We start from the raw sequence: 17,099 nt of genomic DNA on the forward strand, positions 1-17,099 counted from the left end.
CTACGGGACCGGCCCCAGCTTCGGCTGAGGGCTGACAAGCTGCCGAGCCCAAATCACTGTGAGAGTCGTGATTTATTGTTGGTTTTCTAAAATCTCTCTTGATAAACTCCTTCTCGCAACACGGAATATTGGTTGGCGTCGAGCCACGACCGCCCCGCCGCGTTTTTCCAGCTTTGCCCGCCAGGATCTCCGAGGTCTCCTGGCTGTTGTGTCGTGTCCCCGTCGATTATACCTGGCGTCCCAGTCAGGGGAGAAAACTTCACTCGCGTGCACGGCGGCCCGAACGAACGCTGCTTTCGAGATATGCGATTGTGATGCGGGACGTCGCCCTGCTCCTCGCGCTCCTGCGCGCGGCGCCGGCCGCCGGCGCGCAGCCCAAGCGGAGGCGCACGCTGCTCGTGTCCCACTTTTACAACGAGGCGCTGCTGCTACCGTACTGGATCGCGCACCACGCGCCGATGTTCTCGAGTGCCATCCTCATCGACTACAACTCGACCGATGGCTCGGCCGAGCTCGTGCGCCAGCTCGCGCCGCGCACCTGGAAGGTCGTGCCGTCGTGGGACGGCGAGTTCGACGCGGTGAACCTCGACCGGCAGGTGATGCAGTGGGAGATGACGCGGCCCGACGACTGGCGCATCGCGCTCACGACCACCGAGTTCCTCGTGATGCCGGGCTTCCACGAGCTGCTCGCCGCGCTCGACCCTGGCCCAAGCGGCCACCGGGTGCTCCACTTCCACTCGCTCATCGCCGTGGGCGACGACACGATACCACTCAAGCCGCCAAGCGCCGAGCCCCTCGTGTGCCAGCGCGGCGTGTTCGTCGAGCCGCAGCGCGGGCTGCTCCTCGGCGCATTTCCCGGACGCGGGGCCTTCTACGACCGCTTCATGCACGTGGGCCTGGGGAGCAACTACGTGTACACGCCGGGCCGCCATCATATGGGGGGCTCGGTCACGAAGGCGGAGAATAACGCGTTCTACGACGGCGGCATCATCCTCAAGTACATGTGGTGCGCACAGCCGCCCCCCCCCCCCCGCCCCCCACCCTCGCCCTGCACCCTCCACGGGCACTCTCGGGCGCGTGCCCGGGGCGCCGTGCCTGCCAGCCCGCCCTCGCGCGCGCGCACGGACGACAGAGTGCACGTGTCCAGTAGCCCTGCGATTTGCACGCGCACACCTACTGTGCCGTACCAAAGTCTGTGCCGCTGTGAACAGCAGCTCCTGACCACGGCGCCCTCACCCTCTAGCGCGAGCCCCCTCCCCACTCCCGCCCCCACCCTCTAGCGCCCTCCTTGCCGCGTGGGCACACAGGACGCCATGGCCCGAGACGCGAAGCCGCAAGATGCAGATCGGCCACAAGGTCTCGAGCCGTGACCGCAAGATGGGAGCCGGGTTGCAACACAACCAGATGATCAACATATCCACCCGAGCCGCCGATGAGCGCCGCGCGGGCGCGCTCGACGGCGTCGCCAAATACGACGGCACGGGCAAGGCGCCCACGCCCGGCACTGGCGGCGGTGGCGAGCCGGCGGTGCCCGCGCTCGCGCTCGGCTTGCTGAAGCGGTGGGCGTGTGGCAAGGGCCTGCATGAACACGACGGCGGCGCGGGCGGGCGCGACGGGCGGACCAAGCCGTGGAGGGCGTCGGAGGCGTGCGTCGCGACTATCGCGACGGGCGGCGCCGCGCCGTCGGTGGCCATCATCGGTGCCGGCGGCAACATTGGCGCGCGGCTGCACGAGGTGGCCTCGGCCAACCCTCCCCCTCCTCCTCACTCACTCCCCTTGGTCCTGCCCTCCCTTCTCACCGTCCCTTGGTGACCGGTGGCAGGTGCTCTCGGCCAACTGCGGCTGGAAGGTCACGGGTTATGACCGCGAGCCGCGGCTGCGCCCGCCGCGCGCCAAGTACCCGATCACGCCGATGAGCGCGGCAAGCATCCCAGCGGCGGAGCTGGCGGCGTACGACGCGGTCGTCTACCTCGGCGGGCTGACCGGCCGGGCGGCGTGCGACCGGCACACGCGCGAACAGACCTTGTCGGAGAACGTCGACGACCCGCTCGCGCTCGCGTCGCGCATGGGCCCCTCCCAGCTGCTGGTCTTCGCCTCCACCTCCGCCATCGCCGAAGGCTCCGGCCAGCGGAGCGCGCGAGAGGACACGGCGGTGCGCACCGAGCTGCTCGACTCGTACTCATCCTCGATGCACCAGCGCGAGGCCGCCATGCGACAGCTCGCCGCCAGCAAGCCCGCCGGCGCACCGCAGCTCGTCGGGCTGCGCTTCGGCACCGTCATCGGCGTCTCGCCCGGGCAGCGCGTCGACCTGGGCCCGCCGGCCATGCTCAAGTCGGCGTACACGAGTGGCGTCCTCAAGGTGGCTCACCCCGAGACGTCACGCGCCTTCCTGTGGCTGGAGGACCTGTGCCGCGGCATCTCGCGCACCATCGAGCTGCGGCGAGGCGGCGCCGCGAGCGTCGGAGCGCCGCCGGCGACGGCCCATCACAGCAAGCGTTCGGCGCCGTCGTCGTCTTCGATGGCGCCCGCCGCGCCACCGCCGTTTGCCATCTACCATCTGAGCTCGTTCAACTCGAATGTGGGCGCGCGCGCGCACCGGCGCGCGTATCGCCGCGTCCAACCACGGCACCGCGTCGAAGGACGTGCTCGGCTTCTCCCTCAACAACTCCCTCTTCGCGCGCACGTACAACTTCACGGTCCGCGGCTCGCTCGCCACGGCCATCAGGCAGCTCGACGGCGCCGCGCCTGACTCGCTCATTGGCAAGGGCGCGCACACGACGGCGGTCCGCGTGCCGCCCGCGGCGGACGAGCCGACGCCGACGGACGCCGCGTGCGACGGCGACCGACCGACCGGCCGACCAACCGAAAGACCGACCTTCAAGCACGACCACGCCCACTGCCCGCACGCGCTAACGCACGCGCCACCTCCGCCTGCCACCAACAGCGGCGGCGTCAACGTGACCTCCATCCGCTGCCCCGTGTGCGGCTCGCACGACATCCAGCTCGCGCTCGACCTGCGCGACCAGCCGCTGGCCAATGACTTCATGAAGACGACCACGGAGGCGCTGCGCGCCGAGAAGTTCCCGCTCGCGCTCGTGCACTGCCGCCAGTGCCACCACATGCACCTCTCGCAGCTCGTCTCGCGCAAGCGCCTCTTCTCCGACTACATGTACGTCTCGGGCACGTCCAAGACGCTCCTCAAGCACTTCGAGTGGCTGGCGCAGAAGATCCAGGCCGACGTGGAGACGCTCCCGCTCGAGGGCGCGCGCACCAAGCGCGCGGTGCTCGAGCTCGCATGCAACGACGGCTCGCAGCTCGACGCCTTCGCGAGGCTCGGCTGGAAGACGTACGGAGTCGACCCGGCGGCCAACATCGTGCCCACCGCCGTGGCCAAGGGGCACCAGGTCAAGGTGGGCTTCTGGGGGGCACAGAGCGTGTGGCCGCCCGAGGGCAAGCCGGTGGTGCTCGACGCGATCGTCGCGCAGAATGTGCTCGCGCACGTGCCCTCACCCACGCAGTTCCTCAAGGACTGCGCCGCGGCGATGGGGCCGCGCACGCTGCTCTTCATCCAGACGTCGCAGTGCGCCATGCACGAGGACGGCCAGTTTGACACGGCGTACCACGAGCACCTCTCCTTCTTCACGTCGCACTCGTTTGAGCGCGCCGCCACCGCCGCCCAGCTGGCGGTCCTCTCCTTCGAGACCGCGCCCATCCACGGCATCTCGTGCCTGTGGAAGCTCAAGCGCGCCGACGGCGAGTCGTCGGGCGCGCTGGCGGGCGGCACGAGCCTGCGGGCCAAGCTGGATGAGGAGGTGCGCCTCGGCATCACCACCGACTTCTTCTACGAGCGCTACCGCATGCGCGCCGAGGAGACGTCCGCGTGGCTCGACACCCAGATCGCGGCGCTCTCTGCGGCGGGCTACAGGCTCGGCGGCTACGGCGCCGCCGCCAAGGGGATGGTGCTTCTCCACTTCATGCTCGGCCGCGGCGGCGCCCACGCGGCGGCGCGCTCACTCGAGTTTGTCGAGGGCGACACCGTTGCCCAGATGCACTACCATCCCGCCCAGATCGGCGCGACCTACAGAGGGTTGGTGGGCGCGGCCGGTGCGCGGCGCGCGGTGCTACTGACGAGCTTCGCGGACGACGCGGCTGTGCTGCCTCACTGGATCCGCCACCACGCGCACATGTTCGACGAGGCCATGCTGCTCGACTGCGGCTCGGCCGACGCGTCAGGCGTCATCATCGAGCGCGAGGCGCCGCCCACCTGGCGGGTCGTCCGCGCGCCCAATGCCTCCTCTGCCCTCCACGGCTGTGCGCACCATCTCGCGAGCCACGCGGCCGCCGCCGCCCTGCACGACTGGGTCTTCCCGCTGCAGCTGCACGAGCTGCTGGTGCACGGCGACCTGCGCGGCGCGCTCGCCGCCCTCGACGGCCAGGCGGGCCCGCCACCCCTCGCGGCGACGCTGCAGTTCCCCGCGCTGCAGATGGCGGTCTCCTCCGCCGCCAGGGCACCCGCCGACCGCTTCACTGACCTGGCGACGCAGCGCTCGCAGTACCATCCGGCGGCGCCGCTGGCCACCTTCCGCGCGAGGACAGGCGCCGCCAAGCGCCATGCGAGCAAGCGCCATGCGAGCGGGCAGGTGCAGGCGCTCTCCAGCAAGGACGGCTTTGTTCTCGTCTACCCGCCGACCAGCACCGCCCACGGCAACAGCAACAGGGGCGGCGGCGGCCGCGACGCGGCGGCGGATGCGTACACGGGCGACCTCTCGGAGCTATACGAGGTCATTGCGAGGGGCCCGCGGCCGGCCGGGGCGGGCGGGCCCTCCGGACTGTGGCCCACCCGCGAGGCCTTCGCGCTGCACCGCATCTTCCATGAGGCGGGGCTCTCGGCGCCGCCGCAGGGCCGCGCGCGCCAGCGTCGCATGCCGCGAGCTCGCCAGGCGTACGAAGAAGCCACGAGGCACGCGCGAGTAGGCACCGTGGGCACGCGCCGTCACGAACCATCGCCCTGAAGGGGTGCGGAGACATGCGCGGGGCGAAGGCGCGGAGGCTGTCGCTGCATGCATGCATGCATAAACTACCGCTGACACGCGAGCGGCGATCCGGACTGGAGGAAATTAACGTGGCTGGCGTGGGGCTGGGGAAGAGCGGTACATAGCGTTTTGCGTCTTAGACGCCACAAGCATCTATAGATGCACAGCTGTTCTGAGATGGTACTTGCATACTAGATCACATTTTACTATACTTGGACAGGGAAGCGTCTCAGGAGACACCGTGTGTCGGTGCACACCGGGCACCGAGGGGGGAGCACGATCCACGAAGACGGTGTGATCTCTCGGCACCCCCTGGCCCTGCCTTGAGTGCTCGCGAGAGGTCTCTCCTCGCGGCCTGCGTCTCCTGGAGAACCAGGTGCTCAGCACCGCGCATGCATCTGCTCGCGCCACGAGCTCTGGGCGCGAAGTTGCGCTGCTTAAGACGATCCGAGCGCCGCCCCCCCCCCACCAGCAGCGGCGCGGCAGGTAGCGGGGCCAGTTCGAGGCTTAGGGCGTGGGCGTGCGCCTAGACACGGAAGAGACAGCGTACTTCCGAGAGTCAGCCACCAGGTGACACCCGAGCGCGGCGCAGGTTGGAGGAAGCCGCCACCGACGAGCGCGTTGGACTTTTCACTCCGGACAAAGACGGCCACACGCACACGAGCTGCGGTCGTGTGGCCGTCATAGCGGCGAGGCGCGGGACCGTCTGTGGCGAAGTGGGTCGCGTCCTCCGATTTCCGTCAACTCACGGTCCTTCCCCCGTAGCCGTCATGTCATGGCCCGAGGGACCTTAACATGGGGCATATATGTAGAGCCATAGCCCAATACGCGCTCAAAGGGCACATATTTCAGATCACCCTTTACACGTAGATAGGCTAGTTCCAATTCACTCTGACACGCTAATCTTGAAAACGCGTCCAACGGAGCTCCGTGTTGCTCCCAGCGCCCTCCCCCGAGCTTCCTGCGGCCATGGCCGGTGCTACTAGTATGGGGGGCTACCTGGCTACCGCGAGAGCGACCCAACTCGTCGACATCGTCCGATGATGGTGCCTCAAAGTCAGCCTCCGGAGGCTATCGTCGCGTCGAGCCGGCGGTGGCCGTGACATGTGGTTCCACCACCCCTCGCAGGCTTTGCCTCTGACCGCCACCGTTCCCAGGCTGCCTAATGGGATGGAAAGGAAGGCTGGGCGAGCGTATAGAAGCGTGCTCGACCTCGTCGTGGCAACCTGCACGGCAGCGCTGGTAGGCGATATGAGCGTCGTGCCACCTGACCCAAGACGGGTCGCAGGCGTCGTACCGAGCGCGTCGAGACCGTGTCCTGATGTGATCTGCACGGGTGAGTCACGTCGGCGTCAAAGGAGCGACGTGCGACCTGTCAGAGCTTGATCTCCGATCTCAGCGGCGTCGAGTCGTCTCCGGCGCGCGACACTATTGTACCTCCCCAGGACGCGCAGAGTTAGCTGCGACCCCGCCAAGTGGACGGGGGCACTCCGCGCCACCTGCCGAGTGCCCCCGTCCACTCGGCGGGGTCGCAGCTGCCTCTGGAAGGCACCGAGAGGTACAATAGTGCGCAAATGGTCAAATCAAGGTTTTGTAACGCGAGCTGTGCCACAGAGAAATGGAACTAGCCATAATGCCGCGCGGCTAAGGTAAGGTAAGGTAGATTTCTCCACACACACAAAGTGGTGGGGCAAGGGGGGGCGACCCTCGCATCTCCACGCCCGGACACGGGCAGGAGCCCCACGGCATTCAAAGTGCAAGCACTGGCCCGGTGCACGTGGGTGAGCAGCCTGCCCCTCCCTCCCGACAAACCAACTCCCGCACACACACAATCGCACTCTGGCCATCGAATGACTCCGAATGACTCACTGTGTGTGCTAAGACAGAATCTCCGCAGACATCCAAAACGGGCCGTGCCGCGTTTGTGGTGTCTTCTCAAGCACTAGCATCCGGGCGCCGCACTCGAGTGGGCGGGTCACATCTATGTGGGCCCAGTGTGCGCACTAGGCGCATATGCTAGTGCTATCCTGCCCTATGGGAGGCAGAGGGATGGGGGGAGGGGGGGGCAGTGGTAAGGTGGGGTGAGACTGGGGAGGGCCTCAAAGGTCCTCCATGGGGGTGGGGTCCGGCCCGAACAGGTCGAAGCCGGTCCCGCCATCGCCGCCGGCGCCGTCGCCCTCGTCCGCCTCGGAGGCGGAGGTCGTCGAGCGGGGCGTCTCGCCCGTCGCGAACCTGCCGCCGAACACGGCGTCGGCCGGCGCCGAGGCGCCGGCAGCCGTGATCAGGTCGGCGACCTTTCGGTCCCTGCACCAGTGCTCGATCTTTACCGGTATGGGAGTTTTTGGCTAATCAAACCCAAGGCCTGCACTAATCAAAAAGTGGTACGGGATACCAGTTGCCTCACGGAAATCAAAGCGAGTCGGAGTGCCTTCTTATCGGCAAAATCGGCAAAATACCGGGTATTTTGCGGGTATACCTGGAAAAACCCGGGTTACCCGGGTAATACTCGCACTTTTGCATGGTTTCGCCCCCGGGACCACACCGACAGCCGCTACAACTACTGAAAACCCCGCATACCACTTTCGCGTACCACTATACCATACCACTCCAAAACTAATCAAAATATCGCCAAATACCGGTCTCATACCGGTAAAGATCGAGCACTGCCCTGCACGCTGCAGGGCCGCAAGCCGCATCAATTTTGCCGCGCCGGGACGGCTCGTAGAGCTCGTTGGCGAGCCAGTCCCGGGCGACCGCGGCTTGTTAAACATGTTTAACCCGGAGATTGCGAGTCAGTTTGTTGTTGTTGTTTGTGTGCGTGAACACGCGCAGAGAGAGAGTGAATGGGGTTCATCGATTTTATACTCTTAGAACTTAAAGCCGTAGATAGGGGCGGGGCCTAGGACGCCCTCACCTGGTGTGCGAGGTGTAGATCGGCGCATACTCAGGGTAGTACATCTTGCGGGTGACCCACTGCTCGTACGTCTCGCCGCGGTTGTGGTCGCAGCCGGGCGACGCCTTGGCGATGCCGAGGTCGTGGGCGTGGCGGATGCACGCGACCGCCACCGCATGCGAGCACTGCCGGATCTTGGAGATGGAGGGGAAGACGGAGCCGCGCGCCATCTCCTCCTCGTCGGTCACGCGCGAGAGGGCGACGGCAGACTCGTACAGCATCGAATCGGGGATGGTCTCGGACTGGCAGATGGAGGCGCCGAGTCCGATGCCGGGGAAGATGTACATGTTGTTGCACTGCGACGGCGTCTTGATCGAGCCGTCGGCGAGAGCGACGGGCTCGAAGGGCGAGCCGGTCGCCACGATGGCGCGGCCGTCCGACCATTCATACGCCTCCTCGGGCGTGATCTCGCAGGAGGAGGTCGGGTTCGAGAGCGGCATCACGATCGGCCGCTCGACGGCGGCCGCCATCTTGCGGATCGCAGCCTCGGAGATGGTGCCTCGCTTGCCCGAGAGGCCGAGGACGAGGTGCGGCTTCGCCTGAGGACATGTGCATGCACATGTCGCGGACATGTCGCGGACGTGTCGTGGACAAGTCAGCACGAGGTGCGGCTTCGCCTGCTCGACCACCTCCTCGAGCGCCATCCCGTCGGGCAGGTCGGCGCGCGCGAAAGCCATCTGCTCCTCGGTGAGCGACGAGAAGCGCGCCTTGGACTGCAGCCCGTCCTGGTCGAGGATGTAAAAGTTGCTGTACGCCGCCTTGGCCGACAGCCCCGCCTGCTGCATCGCCATGTGCAGCGCCTGGGCCACGCCGATCCCGGCGGAGCCAGCGCCGACCACGGCCACCCGCAGAGAGCGGATGTCCTCGGGCGGCCGCCGCTGCAGCCGCAGCGCGCCGAGCACGCCTGCGAGGACGGTGGCGCCGGTGCCCTGGATGTCGTCGTTGAAGCAGAGGTAGTTCTCGCGGTACTTGGCGAGCAAGTTGGACGCCTTGTCCGACGAGAAGTCCTCCCACTGCAGCAGCACGTTCGGGAAGCGCGAGAAGACGGCGCGCACAAACTCGTCCACGAGCGCCTGGTCACACCACGCCGTGAGAACAGCGTCTCTTCGCACCGCGAGCCAACTGCGCCGAGAGTGCGTAGTATCGATCGCCCGTGACGCGCGGCTGGCGGTAGCCGCGGTAGAGCGGGTCGCGAAGCAGCGACTCGTTGTTTGTCCCGAAGTCGAGCATGACGGGCAGCACTCTGTGCGGCGCGATGCCGCCCACCGCGCAGTAGAGCGCCAGCTTGCCAATCGGTATGCCCATCCCGTTGGCGCCGAGGTCGCCGAGCCCGAGGATGCGAGAGCCGTCCGTCACGACCACCACTTGCGTCTCGCTGCGAGGCCAGTTCCGCATCATCACGCCCATCTCGCCCGCGTCCTCGGGCGTGAAGAACATGCCGCGAGAGCGCTGGTACCGAGAGGAGAAGTGCTGGCAAGCGGCGCCGACGGTGGGAGTGTAGACCAGCGGCGCCATCTTCTCGACGTGGTCGACCAGCACGCGGTGGTAGAGCGTCTCGTTCCTGGCCTGCAGGTCCTGCAGCATCAGGTTCTGCATCAGCGGCTGGTCATCCATCGCCGACAGCTGCGTCACAAAGTTGGAGACCTGCTCCTCGATGGTGCGCACCTGCGCAGGCAGCAGCCCGCGCAGCCCGAGCCGCTCGCGCTCAGCCCACGTGAAGGCGGTGCCCTTGTTCCACAGCGGGTTGTTGAGGATGTCCCAGCCGTCAGAGTGCCGGGCATCGAGCGGCTTCAGGAACCGGGCGCGAGCGTCGGTCCCGTCGCCGTAAGCGCGGTGGAATGTGAGCCGGCCGAAGCGCGTGGCCCGCCTGAGCGAGCCTCGGCAGAGCATCGGTGCCGCTGGCAGCAGCACGGCGAAGCGGCGAGGGTCCTGGCGGCCGGTCGAGAGGTTGCGAAGGCGGAGGAGGCTGTGAGAGCCAGGGAGGCACCTGGCGAGGTACTCCCACGCCTCTCGGGGTTTTTGTCTGGCCGAGTCTCGTGCTGGGGCGAGCCTCGGCGAGACTGCGTCAGCTGTTCCCACAGCAGGCTGGAAGTACCCGCCAGGGAGGCACACAACAAAAAAGGCGAAAATTCGCATCGCAGGGCTCGCAATCGTTGCGAATACTTGGGGCGGGGGGCGGGCTCCTGCGCCCCCTCCCCACACCCCCCATCAAGGTGAGAGGACCCTCTACGGAGACCCTCTACGGGGACCCTCTACGAGGAGTCGAGGACCCCCCACGAGGACCCCCCACGAGGACCCAGGCACGACCTCGTGGCGGGTGCCCAAGACGAAGCATCGCAGTGTACGGAAAACAGAGAGAAGAAATTCGTCGGTCATCTCTACACGCGTGATGTCACGCTCTCATCTTAGTAAGGTAATAAAAACAAGAACCTCGTTCACACTTGACTTCGAGGGGACAGGCGCTGTTGTCCGCTCCCCAGAGGAAGCAGGCGTGGGCGGCCGGCTCGCCCACATGTGTGTGTGTATATATATGTCTTCCTCCGCCGCGGTGGAGGAACGCAGGCGGCTCTGCCGAGAAACCAAGCCGATGGTGTGCTATCATGTCGACGGGCTGCCGGCGAAGCGGGGCGGCGAGGAGCTCTACAGAGCGTTGCGAACCGCTGTCGCCGACGGCAACGCTGTGCTTCGCGAGTCGCTCACGATTCCTCCGCGCGACGCGAGGTCGTGGCGCGTGCCCGCCGGCTGGATATGGCGGATCGTTTGCACCGAGGGGCCGCAAGTGGCAGACATGAACGTGTGGAACGCACGCGACTCGCGCGAGCGCTTCTACTCGAGCAAGACGCGCCAGATCCACGCGACGCACCTCACGACCGGCGACCGGCTGTGGTCGAACATGCCCTTCCTGCGTCCGCTGGCCACCATCACCGAGGACACCATCGCGTACGGCTTTGACGAAGACGGCGCGGGCGTGCACGACGTGATTGGCTCCCGCTGCGACCCGTACACAAACTTTCTGCTGAGTGGCCTGACGGCAAACACGTGCTGCCACTCCAACCTGACGCGGCAGGCGCTGAGGGACGGCCTGGGCGAGACAGATGTGCACGACGTGCTCAACGTGTTTATGTGCACCGGCTTCACCCGCGACACGCACCAGTACTTTTCAAAGCCGTCGCCGGTGGTGCCGGGCGACTACCTCGAGCTCCTCGCCGAGACGGACCTGCTGGTCTCCGCCTCCACGTGCCCGCAGGGCGACGTGAGCATGGCCTGCGGCGCGTGCGGCGAGCCGGACTGCTACCCGCTCGGCGTCGAGGTGTACCAGCCGCGGGCCGGCTGGCTCGAGGAGGCGGGCTGGCAGCCCTCGGAGCCGAGCGCATACGCTGGCAACCACGGCCTGCCGCGGTCCGCAGCCGAGGCATAGCACTAGGACTTCATAAAGCGTTTCGGAGTTGCGCGTTTTTCTCTACAATTGCTATAGGACTATCGTGTCCCACACGGGAGAGTGTGCGCCAGGCGCCAACGGGCCGTGTCGCCGAGAGTCCAGTCAAAGTCTCAGTATGCTCAGACTGAAGCCGTAGATGGATATGGTGCGTCCCACTAGTGTGCTTAGTGGTTAGTGGACTCGCGAGTATATGGGACACGATGTCTCAAATATGAGGGGTTCGTTGACTCCTACCGGCTCCTGACGCTATTCCTGGCAGCTCTAATGACCAGGATCAGTACTGCTATGATAGAGGGTGCCCATACTAGCGCAGGAGCTGCCACACTCGCCCGGACCGTCCCCTTCTGGGGCCGGTTCCGCAGCCCGCGAGAGCTGAGAGCGGGGGGCCGTGCCGCGGGTGCCTACTGCCGAGTGCCACAAACACTGCGCCGTCCCGCCACCACCTACACAGGCTGTCTTGTGTGATGGTTGGGATGTCCAAACGCCACCATCTTGGCTCTTGCGACCTCAAACCCTCGAGCTGTATGGGTGGTCCTGACGTCGACAGACGCCCGATGACCACGGTGAAGCTGAGCCGGAACGAGTCGACAAGTCTCGTCTGAGCCCGTGGCGGTCGCCAGCTGAGTCGCTGTGCACGGGCCGGTACCTCAGGCGTCACCTCCGCAGCCTCAGGTCTCAAACTCCATCACCTCCGACGGGACGCCTTCGGTGGCACGCTCGGCGGCGTACTTTCTGCAGCTCCATCTCGAGAACGGCATCGAGCCTACTCGCTCCAGTTGGTTCGGCACACTCGGTGGGCGTCCACCGAGTGTGCCGAACGCGCGAGCGGTGCGTCCCGGCAGCCCGCGTACGTACTCTTAGCTTACGAGGCTGATCCGGGCGTAACGCCAGCACAGCGAGGCGCCCACGTAGCCGTCCGAAGTCGCGTCAGGTTCGCTCGACACGCTAGCGGAGCGGTTGGCGAGGCTAGTGGTGGCCATAGTCTGGTCCCCTAGGGGGGTCGATGGGTCGGCCCGCGCCCTCCTTCCCAAGCCGCGCCGGCCGCCGCGCGCGCCGCTTCGGCGTCGGGCCAGAATCCAGGGCTGCGGCTGGAAGAGCGACGCGAGCCGAGCCATCGACCCACCTACCCTCTCGTACACCGCATGCCACGCACTTCTGCACGTCGCGACAGCCGCGTCGTGCAAATCCCACGTGACTTCACCCCATTGCGTGCGGCGCAGATAGCGACAATGACCAACGCGCCCTCTTCTGCCTCTGGCGACGACCGCGCGTGGCGCACCTCGGCTGCTCGCCGACGGTGAAGCAGAACAGCAACTCAGGCCGGTGGTACATCGAGTGCCTCTACTGCAAGTCGAAGACGCACGTCAAGATGTCGCTCAACAACCTACGCTCCAGAGGTGGGTCGCCCGCTCCACGACCCTCCCTCCCTACGGCGCGGCCCCCTTCGAGCCGCGAGACTTTGGCACGGCAGCGCTGGCGGCAGTTCCACGCTTCATAGAGTGGATCGTTGACGGCTTCGCCAACGGGGCTCTGGCGGCAGCACCTCCACCCTGATGGACGTGGACGTTGTCCTCTGGCGGTGTTGTGTCGTAGGGTACTGCTATAACTGGTTAAGAGCTTCATGTGCTTGCGCGCGTACGCACATGGGGCGCACGACGGATCAGTCCGCGCCTGTGGACTGAGCCGCACCACACGGTGGGAGCGCTGGCCGTGCACGGCACATGGGGTCGGTGTGCGCGGTGTGCTCGTGTTGTGAGAGATGGTGTTTGACTCGCTCGGTGCCGCGAGCGAGAGGGGAGGGCGAGACGCCGCGCTGGGTATTAATCAGAGTGTTAGTCAAATAATCCTCGCACACCACGACTCGCGCATAAACCACGACTCGACCCACAGGGAGAGTGCGTGCGCTGCGACGGACCCAGCCGGCACCGGCAGTGCGGACACAGTGCGAGTTGCGATGACTACCGACGCACAAGCACACCACGCGACGTAGTCTGCAACACCGCGCGGCTGGACACCACACACTTCACCGGTAGGACTCACTGGGTCGGACACGCGCGCCGTGCAGCGGCAACCGAAGATGCCGAGAAGCCCGCCCGAAGCTCCGAACCATGTGCTGTGGTCGCTGCCACGCCACCCGCGCGGCCGGCCCGGGCGCAGGCCGTGACGACTGATCGCGGCGGCAGCGCCGCGCGCCCTCGTGCCGCGGTGCGCGCCGCTCGCGCCGCGCCAAGGGAGGTCTTCAGCCTGCGGCGCGCTCACCCGCAGCGCTGCCGGGCGTGCCCATAAAAATGCGCCGCCTCTGGACGTCTCTGCCGCCTCCAAGGCGACCGACGCCACGAGTGATATGCGCGACGCCACCGTGAGACGTCTGGACGGCTCGCTGCGACCTCAAGGCCAGCCTCGCTGCCCGCCGTGAGCGCCAAAAAAGCGTCAACCGCGCAACCGCGCAACCGAGAGAGAGCCGCCGAGACGCTTCAGCGACCCGCCAGGAGCCGGGCCGAGGCCTGTCCGAAGCCGCATGCCGCTCGAGTCGGTCGCCCGGCGCACCCTGGGAGGCGCCCGTCGAAGCCAAAGCTGTGCTGGGGACACGGCCTGATCAGCCTCGTACTGGGAGAAAAGAGAGAGGGGTGCCTAGCTCTCTCTCCCAGAGTAAGCTAAAAGATAAAAGTACGTACACGGTACACCGATCTTACGTACACAAAAAATACATCGCCTCGCTGTCTGGAGACTGGCCGAGCCCGAACTGCGAGGCTCCTCTACTGGCTAGAATAGTACTCTTGCATCCATCTGCAAGTCTCTGCAAAACTGCTGGACATCTCCGCCCGCGCGCTGATTCCACGGCTGCCTCTGCCCGGGTTGGTGCCTGGCGGCTCGCGTAGTCCGCGTCGCGGCCATTCCTAGTTGGTTGGCGCGGTCTTGACCTGCTCCTCGGTGACGAGGCGGAGGTACGCCTGGCGGAGGAGAGGGGCGGGGGGTGCGAGTCGCCCTCCCGCGAGGAGGTTTGCGAGGGGGAGGGGGAGGCGACTCCTTCTTGGAGGGGACGTCGCAGGTGTGGTAGCCCGGGTAGTGCGCCGCCGCCTCCTCGTCCGACACGGTCGGGAGCAGGAAGACGGAGCCTGAGGGGGAGAGGCGCGGTCGGCCTCCGACTCGTGGAGGCGCGGGTCGTGCAGGCGGTGATCGGGGCGGCCCTTGAACGACGTCGTGCGCCCGTCGCCAAGGGGGATGTCGGCGTGGTTGTTTGGCCTGCGGAGCAGCGGGCCGGGTGAGAGATAGCCGAGAGATAGCCGACATCGGCCGAGATTCAGCCGAGATATGCGCACCAGTTCGCCGGCGTAGCGATCGACTTTTGGTACGAGAGCTGCAGCGCCTTGACGCAGCGGACGATCTCGTCCATGTTGCGGCCGACGCAGGCGGGGCTGCAGGGCGGGTCGTGGTCCGTGGTTGGGAGGGCGGGTTTGTTGGGGGCGGGAGCGGCGGCTGGAGCCGGGACTGGGGCGCGCTATCGCTCACTAGTTGAGGGAGAGCATCAGCTTGTTCTCTGGGTTGATGATGAAGACGGCGCGGATGGTGAGGGGCAGCTCCTGCTCGCCGGACGTCGCGGGGTCGATCATGCCGTACGCGGTCGAGATGGAGCGGTCCGCGTCGCCGATGATCGGGAACTTGACCTCGATCTCGTTCTCGCAGTGCGCCACCACGTCCTCGAGCCACTCCTCGTGCGACTTGACCTGCGAGGCTCCGAAAAAGGTTCTCGGAAGGTTCCACCGCGTCGTCGCCACTCCTCGTGCGACTTAGACCGGGTCCACCGACAGGGTCGCGACGAGGCAGTCGAGGTCGGTGAGCTCGTCGTACTTGAGGGCGAGGCGGCCGATCTCCGTCGTGCAGACCGGCGTGAAGTCTGCGGGGTGCGAGAATAGGATCGCCCACTTGTCCTTCTTCCACGCCTGCGCGGCGCGAGGTGGGGGCGCGCTGTGCGGCGAGGGTGGGTCGATGGGTGTGCTGGCCCTCGAGCGCACGTGAAAGGAGCTCCAGTGGCCGTGCGTTGTCTCGCACGCAAAATCAGGAGTGATGTTGCCGAGGCGCAGCCTGCGGGAAGTAGAGCGGCTGTGGGATGCGGGTGGCGGCGACTCGAAGTGCGAGCGTGGATCTCAATCGCGCGGGTAATTCAGTGCTGATGGTGCAAGCCAGGCGCTCGCTCCCTCACCCACTGTCGCTCGAGGCCTCCGGGTAGAGGCTCATGTAGAGTTCCGTCCCGGTCTTCATCGGTGACACCTTCCCCCCGGTGCAGAGGGGCCGCCGCGCATGCGAGGCGACTGGGCGAAGGAGCGTGCGGGAGCGAGCCAGCATAGGTGTTCGTCTCTTTGCCAGCTCTCTGCCGAGGGAGGGAGCGATCCCTGGATCGACAGGTCGCACTCAAGTAGGGGGGGGGACGCGGGGAGACAGCGGTGTAGCACTTTCTCGGAAGAGGGCGAGTGAGCTTTAAGAGTTGCGGCGTGGCCTTCAAACGACAAAAAGAAAACGCGCACCGGCGCCAGCGAGTGATCACCGAGAGGCACCCCGAGCTCGGAGCACACTGTCGTGATCTCCCCCATCATGATCACCCGCACCCTCTTGGCAACGCTGCTGGCACTGCCGCTCGCCAGATGCCGCCTCGCTGCTGTCTGGTCCTCCGACATCGGCTCCGGAGGCGGAGGGCCGCCCGTCTCGTCGCTCTGGACGCTCACGCAGCGAGTCTCAATCGGCAACGTCAAAACCAAGGCGGTGGTGGAGTATGACCCGGAGGTGCTCCTGTCGGGACCAAAGTCTGCCTCGCTGAGCGGCGCGGTCGGCGAAGGCCTCGGCTACAAGGCCAAGCGCGACTTCAAGGCCAAGAAGACGGCACTCACGCTGCAGGCGGACGTGCCGACCGGCATCGTGTCTGCAGACTTTTCCGGCCCCACGCTCCCCTCGGCGCTCAGCAAGATCAGCGCCAGCGCCTCAGTTGCCGCAGCGGGCGGTGTCAAGATTGCAGCCGAGCCCAGCCTGCTCGTCAAGGCCAAGACCGCCTCGGTCAAGCTGAGTGCGGCGGTGGCAGGCGCGGCGCTGGGTGCCGAGGTGTGGCCGTCGGAGCAGCGCGTGACGGGCGCGACGGCGTCCTACAAGGTGCCGCTCTCCTCAGGCCGCTCGGTCGGGCTGACGGTGCGCTCATCGCACGCGGGCGGGCGCAGCCGGTCTCCTGGCGCTGTCACTCGTGTTGCACACCCTACCCTCCAGACTCCAACCTGCCCGCCCTCCTGCCTCACGATGACTTGTTCGCCGGCAGGCCCAGCTGCAGCAGCGGGCCCTCGACGTGAAGTACGTCGACTCGGCCTCCGACCCGGCCGGTGTGTGGACCGCCTCCGCGACTATCGATGCGGTGAGCTCCACGCCACACCCCGACAGCGGTCTGCGATGCGGGCGATCGTCATGCCCATCCCCCCTCAACAGGCGAGCCCTCTCGCCAAGCCGAAGGCCAAGCTTGCGCGTTCCTTCACCCTCTGAGGAGCGAGAGGCTCAGAGGCTGTCGCTTCTGTGCGCCGGCTGCGGCGATATGTTGCGATATTTAAAAAGAGAGAGGACTTGGCACTTATCATGTTCCTTTTTTACCCATCTCCTAGTGAAGGTGCTCGTTTTATTTCTTTTTTATCATGAAATGCGC

General features: G+C 66.4%; 5 protein-coding genes across 5 annotated transcripts; 3 read left to right on the plus strand and 2 right to left on the minus strand.

Moving 5' to 3' along the window:
* Positions 1-2,576: 2,576 nt before the first annotated feature.
* On the plus strand, positions 2,577-3,974 carry EMIHUDRAFT_68276 (C-methyltransferase; the record flags this gene model as incomplete). Its single annotated transcript, XM_005760504.1, has 1 exon — positions 2,577-3,974. A coding segment is annotated over one exon (1,398 nt), but the record flags the coding sequence as incomplete, so codon positions are not given.
* A 3,969-nt stretch (positions 3,975-7,943) lies between these two features.
* On the minus strand, positions 7,944-9,876 carry NAD-ME_1 (mitochondrial malic enzyme; the record flags this gene model as incomplete). The annotated part of the gene is made up of 3 exons (XM_005760505.1): positions 7,944-8,519; positions 8,589-9,059; positions 9,145-9,876. 3 exons carry the CDS (start codon positions 9,874-9,876, stop codon positions 7,944-7,946), a joined length of 1,779 nt encoding a protein of 592 aa, XP_005760562.1.
* A 640-nt stretch (positions 9,877-10,516) lies between these two features.
* Positions 10,517-11,404, plus strand: EMIHUDRAFT_217685 (hypothetical protein; the record flags this gene model as incomplete). The annotated part of the gene is made up of 1 exon (XM_005760506.1): positions 10,517-11,404. The coding sequence occupies one exon, from the start codon at positions 10,517-10,519 to the stop codon at positions 11,402-11,404; it is 888 nt and encodes a 295-aa protein (XP_005760563.1).
* A 2,698-nt stretch (positions 11,405-14,102) lies between these two features.
* Positions 14,103-15,768, minus strand: EMIHUDRAFT_428286 (glutathione peroxidase). The gene is made up of 8 exons (XM_005760507.1): positions 15,627-15,768; positions 15,439-15,508; positions 15,220-15,366; positions 14,936-15,150; positions 14,746-14,841; positions 14,613-14,668; positions 14,453-14,541; positions 14,103-14,376 (listed from the first exon to the last, which is right to left on the minus strand). Exons 1-8 carry the CDS (start codon positions 15,683-15,685, stop codon positions 14,323-14,325), a joined length of 786 nt encoding a protein of 261 aa, XP_005760564.1. The 5' UTR covers positions 15,686-15,768; the 3' UTR covers positions 14,103-14,322.
* Positions 15,769-16,015: 247 nt separating this feature from the next.
* On the plus strand, positions 16,016-17,099 carry EMIHUDRAFT_453164 (hypothetical protein; the record flags this gene model as incomplete). Its single annotated transcript, XM_005760508.1, has 4 exons — positions 16,016-16,600; positions 16,725-16,817; positions 16,889-17,002; positions 17,046-17,099. 3 exons carry the CDS (start codon positions 16,016-16,018, stop codon positions 16,940-16,942), a joined length of 732 nt encoding a protein of 243 aa, XP_005760565.1. The 3' UTR covers positions 16,943-17,002; positions 17,046-17,099.

Source organism: Emiliania huxleyi (genome assembly GCF_000372725.1).
Source record: "Emiliania huxleyi CCMP1516 unplaced genomic scaffold EMIHUscaffold_75, whole genome shotgun sequence".
In the NCBI taxonomy this organism is placed as follows: Eukaryota; Haptophyta; order Isochrysidales; family Noelaerhabdaceae; genus Emiliania; species Emiliania huxleyi.